The sequence below is a fragment of the Nelusetta ayraudi genome, unplaced genomic scaffold (genome assembly GCF_046127955.1).
Source record: "Nelusetta ayraudi isolate G7.1 ecotype Tasmania unplaced genomic scaffold, CSIRO-AGI_Nayr_v1 ptg000026l, whole genome shotgun sequence".
In the NCBI taxonomy this organism is placed as follows: Eukaryota; Metazoa; Chordata; class Actinopteri; order Tetraodontiformes; family Monacanthidae; genus Nelusetta; species Nelusetta ayraudi.
In genome coordinates, this window is record NW_027466076.1 from 3,490,001 (window position 1) to 3,501,310 (window position 11,310).

Sequence of the window (11,310 nt, forward strand, 5' to 3'; positions counted from 1 at the left end):
TGTGTGTGTGTGTGTGTGTGTGTGTGTGTGTGTGTGTGTGTGTGAGGTTAATACGTTATTAATATGCATCCCTGGCGATTAGCGACGCATCGGCGTCCGTGAACGCCTCTTAACGAGCGTCCTGGTTAATTGGAAGCGTTTCATTGTAAACACGCTGATTTATTGGATGGCCTGTCATTGGATGGATTACAGCAAGGGGGGGCGCTAAGGGAGGGGTGTGGCTTAAAACTGGCTCTGTGTGTGTGTGTGTGTGTGTGTGAGAGAGAGAAAATATCTAATGACCAAATTTTAAAATGCGTAAATGTTAGGGATGCACCCATCAGTACTCACAATACTGATACCAAGTACTTAGGACAAAGGATTTAGGGCTAAAACCAGGACCAGGGCCAGGACCAGGACTTGCACCAAAACCAAAACCAGGACCAAGATTAAAACTAGGACTAAGACCAGGACCAGTTTCAAAACCTGGACAAAGGCTCTTACTAAAACCAGCACCAGAACCACGGTTAGGACCTGGACCAGGACTGGGACCAAAACCAGGACTAGGACTAGGACCAGGACCAGGACCTGGAACACGACCGGGACCAAAACCAGAAGGAGCGGTTTTGTCCATACTACCGCACTTCTAGGACAGCCACTGAACAAGGTTGCAATTCCCACCAGGGCCACAGGGGGAGACAGAGACACGGCAGCTTAGATGACTGGATTCTCTTTTGGACCGTTGACCGACAAACGCACGTGAAAAGTGGGGACGTGACGTCGACTGATTTACTTCCTGGTTTCGCAGAATCAGATTCACCGTTGGCCGTGAAACTAAACAAAAAAAGGCAAAAAAAACAATAAATTTAAACTATGGTCAAATAATAATAAACCAGCGAGGAAACAGCAGTAAATATCCTCTTCCTGTGTTTGTCTCCCAGTGAGTGGCAGGCCCAGTGTGTGTGTGTGTGTGTGTGTGTGTGTGTAAACAGATAGATATAATAGAATAATGAAACACTTGTCGGGTTTTTCCAGCTTATTGTTGCGCAGCCACTGATTCTCACAGTCTGCGGGCGGCTTCGCAGACACAGAGGTCAAAGTTCGCAAGCAGGGAAACGCCGGCGCCGACCAACGTGCCCCATAGCCGTGAGCAGCTAGCAGCTAGCAATGGCAGGATGACAGTGGGAGCTGCTGAATCATGTGATCTCTGAATGGAGCTTTGAGATGATTAATATTTTACTGACTGCAGGAGCGCGTGTGTGTACGTGTGTATGTGTGTGTGTGTGTGTGTGTGTGTGTGTGTGTGTGTGTGTGTGTGTGTGTGTGTGTCTCCATGTGTCTCCACCTCTGTGGGGACGTTCTTGCCGTTCTGTGAAGGTGTTTTTCCTGCTGGTGCTCACACACACACAAGAAGGACAGGAAGGTCATGTGACAGTGTGAGCACGCTCACTGCAGTGTGGGGGGGGGTTGTTGATGGGAGTGGTGGTGGGGTGGCACCCGGGGGAACGTCAGTTTAGCCAACAGGCACTCAAGAAGCACTTGAGTTGTCACGACAGTGTCAGCGCGGCCAGCTGACGGGCCGATGAAGATGATGGAGGGGGGCGGGGCCGATGATGGAAGGGGGCGGGGTCGAGTAGAGCAATGAACGGTCTCATGACTCTGCAACTCCTCCCATTGACTGTGATCAGTCACATCAGAAACATCGTATTAATGTTCCACATATCACTACGGTGTGTGTGCATGTGTGTGTGTGTGTGCGTGTGTGTGTGTGTGTGTGTGTGTCCCATGATTCCCTGGGGTGGAGGAGCAGGAGGGTGGAACTTCCTTCTCCACCTCCTCTTCCCTTCTTCGTTCTCCATCTTTCTCCTCATCTGAACCCGACGCCGTCAATTCCATAATGCACTCTGCCTTCACCTCACTCGATCCCCCTCCAAGACCAGAAACCAAGACCAGGAGTAAAACCAGGAAAAGGACCAGGACCAAAACCAACACAAGGACCGGGACTAAAACTAGGGTTAAGACCGAGAACAGGACCAGGACTAAAACCATCACGAGGTTTAGGACCTGCACCAGGACTGGGACCAAAACCAGGATCAGTACCAGGACCAGGACTAAAACCAGGACCAGGTACAGGACTATAACCAGGGTTAAGACCAAGAACTGGATCATGACTAAAACAAGAGAACCAGGTTTCAGACCTGGATCAGGACCTGGACTAAAACCAGGGTTGTGACCCAGTCCTGTACTCGGACTAAAATCAGGACCAAAACCAGGACCAGGACCAGGGTTAGGACCTAGACAAGGACCAGGACCAATACCAGGACCAGAACCCGGATTAAAACCAGGACCAAGACCAAGACCAGGACCAGGACCAGGACCAGGACCAGGTGTCTCTCTCTGTGCCTCTCTGTCCTCCTGCTGCAGGTCTCAGGACCATCAGATCCTCCTTCCTGCAGCGCCGTCGCTGCAGCTGCAGTCGTCGAGTCTCTGGCTGCTAAAATCTCTAAGTGGGTCAGTGGAAGACGACGCAGCCCCTCCCCCACCGTAGACCCCCTCCTCCCCATCCCTCCTTCTCACCCCCACCGCCTGCTGCTGCTGCTGCTGCCGCTGCTGCTGCCTTTGGAGGCAAAATATGGATAAATAAAGCAGCAGATGTTGAGGAAGCGACGGGATGTGAAGGAGTTCCGGCTCCTCCTTCACCTCCTCCTTCACCTCTCTCTCTCCCTCCGTCATCCCTCCATCACGACACTGATACAAAACATCCATCCGGAGAACCACGACACAGCGCCACCACCAGGACCCTGGGGGAAATACACAAGGTCTTCCAAACCTCCGAAACAAAGCCGTAAAACGTGCTCACACCGTAAAGATTTTGGGCTGTAAATTTACGGTGCATTACTGGCGACTACTTGCAGTACTTTCACAGTAATTTCACTGTGAATATTTCACAGGAATTAAAGTCATTACTGAAGTAGGTCTCGCGTTATCAAAACAACTCTAGATACAATATTTTACTGAGAAATAACAATTGTGAAATCCTGGTAACATTTAACGGTGCAGTTAAAGTTTGTCCAATCACCTCCCGGGTTTTTTTTCACCCTCCCCATCCCCAGCGTCGCCTCTCAGCTCATCTCCCAGGGGATCATGGGAAATAAAGCCCAGGGACTTCCGACACAAGAAGAAGAAGAAGACGAAGACACTCCCTGAGGCTCCGCCCCTTCTGGATGAGAACCAGGACTCTTCCCGAGCATCCTCAGAACCTCCGAACAGTGTTTCATGTCGGGGAGAAACAGGGATGAAGGGAAAATGGAGCATCGACACATGAAGAGGAAGTTTTCGAACACACAGGAAGCACTAGCACAGTCCATCTGTCAGTCAGTCTGTCTGTCTGTCTGTCTGTCTGCCTGCCTGTCTGCCTGTCTGCAGACGTTTCAAAGGAAGTGAACATCCTCGTCTGCACATGAAACGTATCCGTCTAATTACTCCGACGTCCTCGAAACGCTTGCACGAAAATCTGCATATTAGGAAAACAACAAAACCAGGATTGGAAACATCAAAACTGATGAAAATAAAAACAAGCTCAACGTCTAAACGGCCGTCTGATCCTGGAAACAGCGGAGAATCGTTTCTCCGAGACCACAAATCCTCCTGCAGCTTCTCAAAACACGAGGCCCTTTGTGACATCACAGGTGGAGAGACGAGGAGGAGGAGCAGAAGCAGGGAGAGGAAAGGGAGGAAATAGTTGGAGGACGAGGAGAAAGGAGGAGGAAGAGGATGACGAGGAGAAAGAGGAAGAAGAGGTGGAGGAGGTTGAGGAAGAGAGAGAAGAGGAGGAGGAGATGGAGAAAAGAGGAGGAAGAGGAGGAGCAGCAGCAGTTATCAGCAGAGAACAAACAGATCTCACCTTGGCAGGAGCCGTTGACCTCCTCGTGTCCGGCCTGGCAGACGCACCTGCCGATGGGCACCAGCCACTCGCCCTCGGCGCTGCAGTGCATCCTTGGAGGCTGGTCCAGGGGCAGCGAGCGGGGCAGGCAGTGGCCCACCACCTCCAGCAGCGGCGACGCCGAAGCCTCCCAGCCCGGTACCGTGGCCGGGAAGCGGGCCAGGCTCCTCACCAGCAGGGGGCAGCGCTTGTAGAAGATGCGCACCGAGACCAGGGCGATGCAGGCGCCCAGGTCCTGGAAGGCCAGTCGCAGGCCCTTCCTGCTCAGGGGCCCCAGGCTCCGCACCTCCGTGTTGAGCTTGAGCAGACGGTCGCCCAGGTCCAGCTCGGTGAAGCTCTCGTCCGCCGCGATGGTGTCCACCTTCACGTAGCGCCGCTGCAGCTGCAGCTGCTGCTGCTGCTGCTGCTCCAGCTCCTCCGCCTCCGTCATCCCCACTGGGCGGCCTTTGAAGCATACAGTGGCAAGGGCTATTATTTTGACACTACATTCGAATGGGCTTTTATTTTGACATGACATTCAAATATGCTTTTATTTTGACATTACATTTGAATATAGTTTTATTTTGACATGACATTCGAATGTGCTTTTATTTTGACATTACATTCGAATGTGGTGTCATTTTGATATTATATTCAAATATGCTTTTATTTTGACATTACATTGGAATATGCTTTAATTTTGAATTTAAAGGAGTTGCATCAGCACTTATACTTTCATCTGAGTATTTTTTTCACACAAGTAACTGTACTTTTTACTCAAGTACACAATGTGAATACTTGTGCCACCCCTGGTAAACAGCAACAGAAGAAGCTCGGCTAGTTGTGTAGTTGCAGCTGCTCCGCTGCAACAAGGGCGACGTACCGGCCGCGGCCCCGCCCATCGCCATAAGCGGCTCCTCCTCCTCCTCCTCCTCGCCGTCCGTCTCATAGTAGTACATGTTGAAGGTCTCCTTGCAGGTGCCGCCGCCGCCCGGCAGGCTGCTGCAGTCCCTCAGCGTGAACTTGAGCTCGATGAAGACCCGCTGGGCTCCTTCGGTCAGGATCCAGCTGGTGTGCAGCCAGTTGTTCTGGTTGGCCTCCATCACCCGGCACACCTGGTAGGTGTGGATGGGGGCGTAGTCCTCGTCCACCTCGCCAATCTCCTCCCACTGGGGGTGAGGAAGAGAGGGGGGAGGAGTAGGTGGAGAAAGAGTAAGAAAAAGGAAAAAGGAGGAGGACGAGGAGGAGGAGAAAAAGGAGAAGAAGAAAAAGAGAAGAAGGTTGAAGAATGATGGGGAAACAACAATGCAATGCCTGCTGGGAAGGCTGTGTGTGTGTGTGTGTGTGTGTGTGTGTGTGTGTGTGTGTGTGTGTGTCTGCCGACAGCTGATTTAGCCCCTCCCACCTCACTTCCTCCTGCAGACGCTACCGGATGAGACGACGCTACGCAGGTTTGCTTCATTAGCATTTAGCTCGAACGAGGGGCGGAGCTTGTGTCAGACAATGACACTTAAGGCAGCGTGTGTGTGTGTCTGCGCGCGCGCGTGCCTGCGTGTGTGCAAGTGTGTGTGTTGTCGAGCCATAGCCAGCATGCTAGTGTGTTTCCGCATGCATTCATGCAAATGATGCTTGTGTGAGTGCCTGCATCCTGTGTGTGTGTGTGTGTGTGTGTGTGTGTGTGTGTGTGTGTGTAGGTGTCAGACAGACAGGCATTAATTCCCTCTGCAGGTCTCTGGGGACGTGGCTATTATCTGCATCACTAGCGCTCCCCTATGGCTGATACAGGCGCTCCATCATGCGGCCGCTGGGACCAGACTATGATCTGGTGTTACAGCTTAATAGCAGCAATTAATCACCGCCGCCGCCCTCTGTCCACAAACTTCTGCCTTTTGTCTTCTCACGCTACACCCCCCCCCCCTCCACCCCATCCCATTCACCATCTGTTGGCTGTGTCTGCCCAGTTGTTAGACTCTCCCCATTACTGTAACTGTCATGGAAACTGAACCTGTTGAAGTGGCCCAGGTGGACACAGCAGACAACTCGACAGATTTGTGCCTCTGTGTGTGTGTGTGTGTGTGTGTGTGTGTGTGTGTGTGTGTGTGTACCAGGGTCCCAACATGCCGCCGCCCCTCAGGGCTTTCACACCAGTACATCCCAGTACAGCCATTAAGCCTCTTACTGGTTAGATCACACAGATCCAGCAGCCTGACCTGGGCTTTACACAGCTTAACACACACACACACACACACACACACACACACACACACACACACACACACTAAACTAAAGAGATTTGCTGTCTCAAAGGGGGTGGAGCCTCAGGGTTCAGACATCAATATCATTTTTATTATTATTATTATTATTATTATTATTATTATTATTATTATTATTATTATTATTATTATTATAAATAATAATTTTTGGTTTTCCATCTTATCATGCCAGAATAAACCACTCAGTCGCCCCTCTGTGAGGTCACAGAGGGCACTGATACCTCCTCTTTCTCTCTGATTAGTCAATGAAACAGACGTGAACTTTTCCATTTCTACTCGGCTGATTCTACAATTAGCTCTGCCACCCCCCGCCTCCTGGGAAGTGGAGCGTTAGGGGGTGCGGGAAGGGGTTTAGGGGGGGGTGCATCCCGCCGTGACTTCCAGGATCTTATTCACGAATCACAATTCCCAGACTCAGACTTCCTGGGAAATTAAAACACCTTTGACCTCCATTCGCAGAGCAGAGGACCTCCAGGAGCTTCACTCCTGACCTCGAGAGACATCGTCAGCTCTGCTGTCTCAAAGGTCAGAGGTCAACTGTCTGCAGCAGATGCAACCCTTGGCCTTCGCCTACGGAAAATGTTAATACGGTGGAATTCTCAACGCCGACGCCTGAGCCGGCGGGTCAATAAATATTTCATGTGGCCTCAGCAGCGGAGCACGCGACGCAGCGCGAATCAAGCCAGCTAGCGGGCTAACTTTTAGCACGTGGAGTTAGCGTTAGTGTTAGTGCGGTTGGAGGAAACTCACCCCGTTCTTGGGGTAGGCCACCCAGCCCAGGTCCCCCATCACGGAGCGAGAGTCCAGGAGGTTCACTGCAGAGAGAGAGAGAGAGAGAGAGAGAGAGAGAAAACAAACACTTTAGAGCACACACACACACACACACATAGGGTGTAGAGTCTAGTCTAGAAACCAGAATCTAGAGCCTGGAATTTAAAATCTAGTCGTGAGACAAGATACTAGGAGACAAGAGTCTAGATTATAGAACATCAGGTCAAGTTCTGGAGTCTAGTTTTAGTCTAGAAACTACAGGAAAAGAGTCTAGATTATAGATTATTTACTCTAGAGTTTAGAATCTAGAGTCTAGTTTTAGTCTAGAGACAAGAAGACAAGAGTCTAGCTGATCAAGACTTAAAAGTTTAGTCTAGAGACCAGTATAGTTTAGAGACTAGATACCCAAATTCTTGACTCTAGATTTTGGAGTCTAGATTCTAGGGGTCCAGAAGGGCAGCAGCTGTTGGGTCAAAGCACCGATGCAAGCCTCAAATTGAGATGTCAGCCAAGTCCAACACACACACACACACACACATCTGGAAAAATTCATTCATATTTTCAGACATGCACGGTCATTGAATTACATCAAAGTTTTAGAAATCATTTCTCATGCCTGATGTCTGATGATGCTAGCCAGCTAGCAAGCTAGCCTGCTACCCGCACCGCAGAACACAGTCCCTCTGTCACGTGACCTCTACTTGTCATCACAATTAACATCAGAGTTAAAAAAAAACAAAAAAACGAGACAGCAATAAAACGGCAAAATTAGTTGGGAATGACAAAATTGCTTGCAGAATACACAGACCTCTACAGGCAAACGGTGGCATTGCAAGTGAGTGGCTAGCTACCATCAAACTTTAACCCCTAGGAGGAGATTAAAGCAGTAGAACAAGTTGATAAGAAAGGGGGCAAACAAACACAAGCAGCAGCCCGTCCAATCGCAGCGCAGCTGGGCAACGTCGTCCCGTAACAACCAACGAACCCTGAACCTAACCAGAAGGCAGCAGCCCGAAGGTGGAAGGAGCGGTTCTCACACACATACACACATACACACACACATACGCACTGAGACACACTCAGTGTCTGCAGAGAATAATAAAATACTTCCTTAGGAGGCGATTAGACGACTAATTAGGCCATAAAGAAGAGATAAGTGATGCTGAACTAGATCGGAACCAAGTGCAGCAGCAGCAGCAGCAGCAGCAGCAGCAGCTACTCGGCCGCTATAATTAAAAGTCGCCGACATTCAGCAAACGCTTCAACGGGCCCCTGTTGACATCACTCCAAGGATCCGCCGGGGTTTCCTTTGGAAATTTGAGCACAGTCGTCAGATTTGAAGCTCCTCAACAGAGTCCTTCACTCCGGAGTTCCTGACACTTTTCCCATGAACAGAAGACCAGCAGACGTCCAACTGTCTTGACTCTGCCAGTCGTCTTCAAGCATTTTTCCAAGCTTGAAGTCGATGTCTAGATGGAGAGTCACACCACAGCGAGCAGCCGTTACATGTCCACCAGCAAGTTCAGACAAAGCAGCCCGTAGGGGGCAGCAGAGAGGAGGCTAAAAACTAAATCTGCTGCACTGTCACACCAAAAACCATGCAGCAACAATGATATCGTCGACCAATCACAGAGCTGAGGCAAGGCCGCAACAGCTGACAAACAATTAAACAAGGATTTTGGTCGTGGTGGCGGCTGGAAGGAGATCTGGTGAGAGGAGCTTCAGGTGACGTCATCCGTCAGCTGATCATCTTCATGAAGGTCTTCTTCCAAAGTGTTCCTCTAGGATTCTTCAGGTCAAGACTAAGAAAGTCAGAGTACAGAATCTAGAATCTAGAGTCTAAAAACCTAGAGTGTTAGATCTAAAGTCTTTATTCTTTAGTCCAGCCCAGAGACGAGACGGTGGAGACAAGCGCCCAGAGTCAAGAATCTAGGAGTCTAGTCTAGTCTAGAGACTAGAATCTAGAATTTAAAATCGCAAGACAGGTTGCTACAAGACAAGAGTCTAGATTATAGAATATAGATTCTTTATCTAGAGTTTAGAATAGGGAGTCTAGTTTCAGTCGAGAGACTAGAAGGAAAGAGTCTAGATTATAGATTCTTCATTCTAGAGACTAGAATCTGGAGTCTAGTTTTAGTCTAGAGACCAGAAGACAAGAGTCTAGATTATAGAGACTTTAGAGGTTAGCGTCTGGAGACTAGTATAGTCTAGAGACTAGATACCCGAATTCTCGAGTCTAGATTTTGGAGTCTAGATTCTAGGGGTCTAGAAGGGCAGCAGCTGTTGGGTCAAAGCACCGATTCAACCTCACATTGTCAGAGATGCCAGTCAAGTCCAACACACACACACACACACACACACACACACACACACACACACACACACACACACACACACACACACACACACACACACACACACACACCTGAAACGGTAAACGAAGGTACTTCCTCACATGCAGAGGTGCCTTCTGGGTGAAGTGCGCCTGCTGTGTGCGACCACCGTGTCCACCCTCCGGACACAAATCACTGAAACCTCCCGCCGCCGTCTGATGGATGTCCGCTCCTTCCCGGATAATAGGCGCAAACAATGGCACCAAACAATCTGGCGCTATTGGAAGCGGCGCACAGCGGCGGCGGCAGCAGCAGCAGCAGCACCGTGGGAACAGCGGAGCTGATCTCCCGCACAAAGACTCGGCAGTGAAGCCGTTTGGACAGGTGCGTTCAGCCCGCACAGCACCTGCAGCAGCGAAAAGCAGGCGGATCTTGTTTCATTTGCGCCGAAATCACAGCAGTTTTTCCTATCTTCCTTTATGATTTTTTTTATTTTTTTTTAATTACAGAAAATAAAGTGCAAACTGATGCTGCTGCTGCGGCTGCTGATGCCTTCCTCCGATTCCCAAGTGCGGAAATCCGGTTCCGCGCAAACCCACTGCCGATTCCCCCGCAGCGCGCCGAGCGTCTCTCCGCTCCGTCACCGAGGACCAGGGTGAGAGGAACCGGTCGGAGGATGGAGGACCGGGGAACCGGTAGACAGGGGACCAGCGGACCGGGGACAGCCGGTGTCCTACCTTCATTCTCCGGGATGCTCCGCGCTCCGAGCGTCGCCAGGCTCCAGACCCACGTCCACACCGCCAGCCGGACGCCGCGGCTCCACCGGCGACTCGTCATGACGGCCCCGCAGCAGCAGGGGGCGGGAGGCGGCTGGAGGGGAGGCCGGTGTGCGGGGCTCAGCGTGCGGGCGGCTGAGGGTGGCGGTGTCGGGCGTGCGTCCGCGCGGTGAGGCGCCTGCTCGCGGTCTGCGGCGGCTGGAGGAGAGGAGCCGCGCGAGCGGTGGGAGGGGACGGAGGGGAGAGGGTGAGGAGGGGGGCGGAGTCACAGGAGTCGATCCCTCCAATCACAGCGCTCCCACAGGTGAAACCCGCCGCTGGCTCCGCCCTCCTCCTGATGGATCAGGAAACGTCATGATGAGTTTTTATCACAGCTGTGAGGCTTTAATCACCACTGTGTGTGTGTGTGGGTGTGTGTGTGTGTGTGTGTGTGTGTGTGTGTGTGTGTGTGAATATCATACACCAGGCTCCAGGTGTGTGGAGGAGGGACCAGTTTCTCTCTTGGCCGCCAAACCTCCATATTTGGGTCACGATGGAGCGCCACCTGCAGGTGAGGCGGGGTGGAGCACAAGATTCCTCTTTCTGTGGGCGGGGCTTGAGTGGATCTCCAGTCATTTTGATGAAAGTTCAGAAAAAAGACATATCGCCTGGTAAAGGGGTCACCTGGTCCGTGGTACCTGGTCCAGGGGTCACTTGGTCCAGAGGTCACCTGGTCTGGGGTCACCCAGTCCAGGGATCATCTGGTCCGGAGTCAGCCGGTCCAGGGTCACCTGGTCCAGGTGTCACCTGGTCCAGTTTGCAGGTGGGGCTTAAAGGGGGCTGGGCTCTTGAGTTTCCTCCTCAGTTTTCAGCTTCAAACTTCTTCCTCTCAGAATTTCGATGGCCTCCATTTGACCCCCGAAAAACACCGAGCAACTCGCTTTTGGGGGCTTAAGAAGGAAAGAAGGCTGCGTAAAAAAAGAAAAAGGAAAATAAAAACTGACACACACACAACCACAATCACACACACACACACACACCCTGTGGGCACGGTTAAGCCCTGCTTAGCGGCTCAGCAGCCTGCCAGCGATATTCGTCTATTTTTTTGGCGGCTCCCTCTGCAGGCTGCTCCAAATCCTGCGGCTCTTCTTTCACACTCTTTATCTACAGACTCAGCACCGAAACGCCGCCGCCGCCGCCGCCGTGTAAACTTCACATGTGCAGGTTGCCACGGAGACGGAGGCTCCGTCGTTCTCCACCTCCGCGATCCGCAGTGA

The 11,310-nt window shown here is 51.4% G+C and overlaps 1 protein-coding gene across 1 annotated transcript in view; it reads right to left on the reverse strand.

Annotated features, from left to right (window-relative positions):
* Window positions 1-10,259, reverse strand: part of epha5 (EPH receptor A5) — a 22,004-nt gene extending 11,745 nt beyond the window's left edge. Inside the window, exons 1-4 of the mRNA XM_076029086.1 lie at window positions 10,016-10,259; window positions 6,925-6,989; window positions 4,785-5,070; window positions 3,884-4,366 (exon numbers count right to left, since the gene is read on the reverse strand). Of these exons, the coding sequence (XP_075885201.1) occupies window positions 3,884-4,366; window positions 4,785-5,070; window positions 6,925-6,989; window positions 10,016-10,115 (934 nt within the window). The 5' untranslated portion in view covers window positions 10,116-10,259. The remainder of the gene's footprint in view (window positions 1-3,883; window positions 4,367-4,784; window positions 5,071-6,924; window positions 6,990-10,015) is intronic.
* Window positions 10,260-11,310: the final 1,051 nt, after the last annotated feature.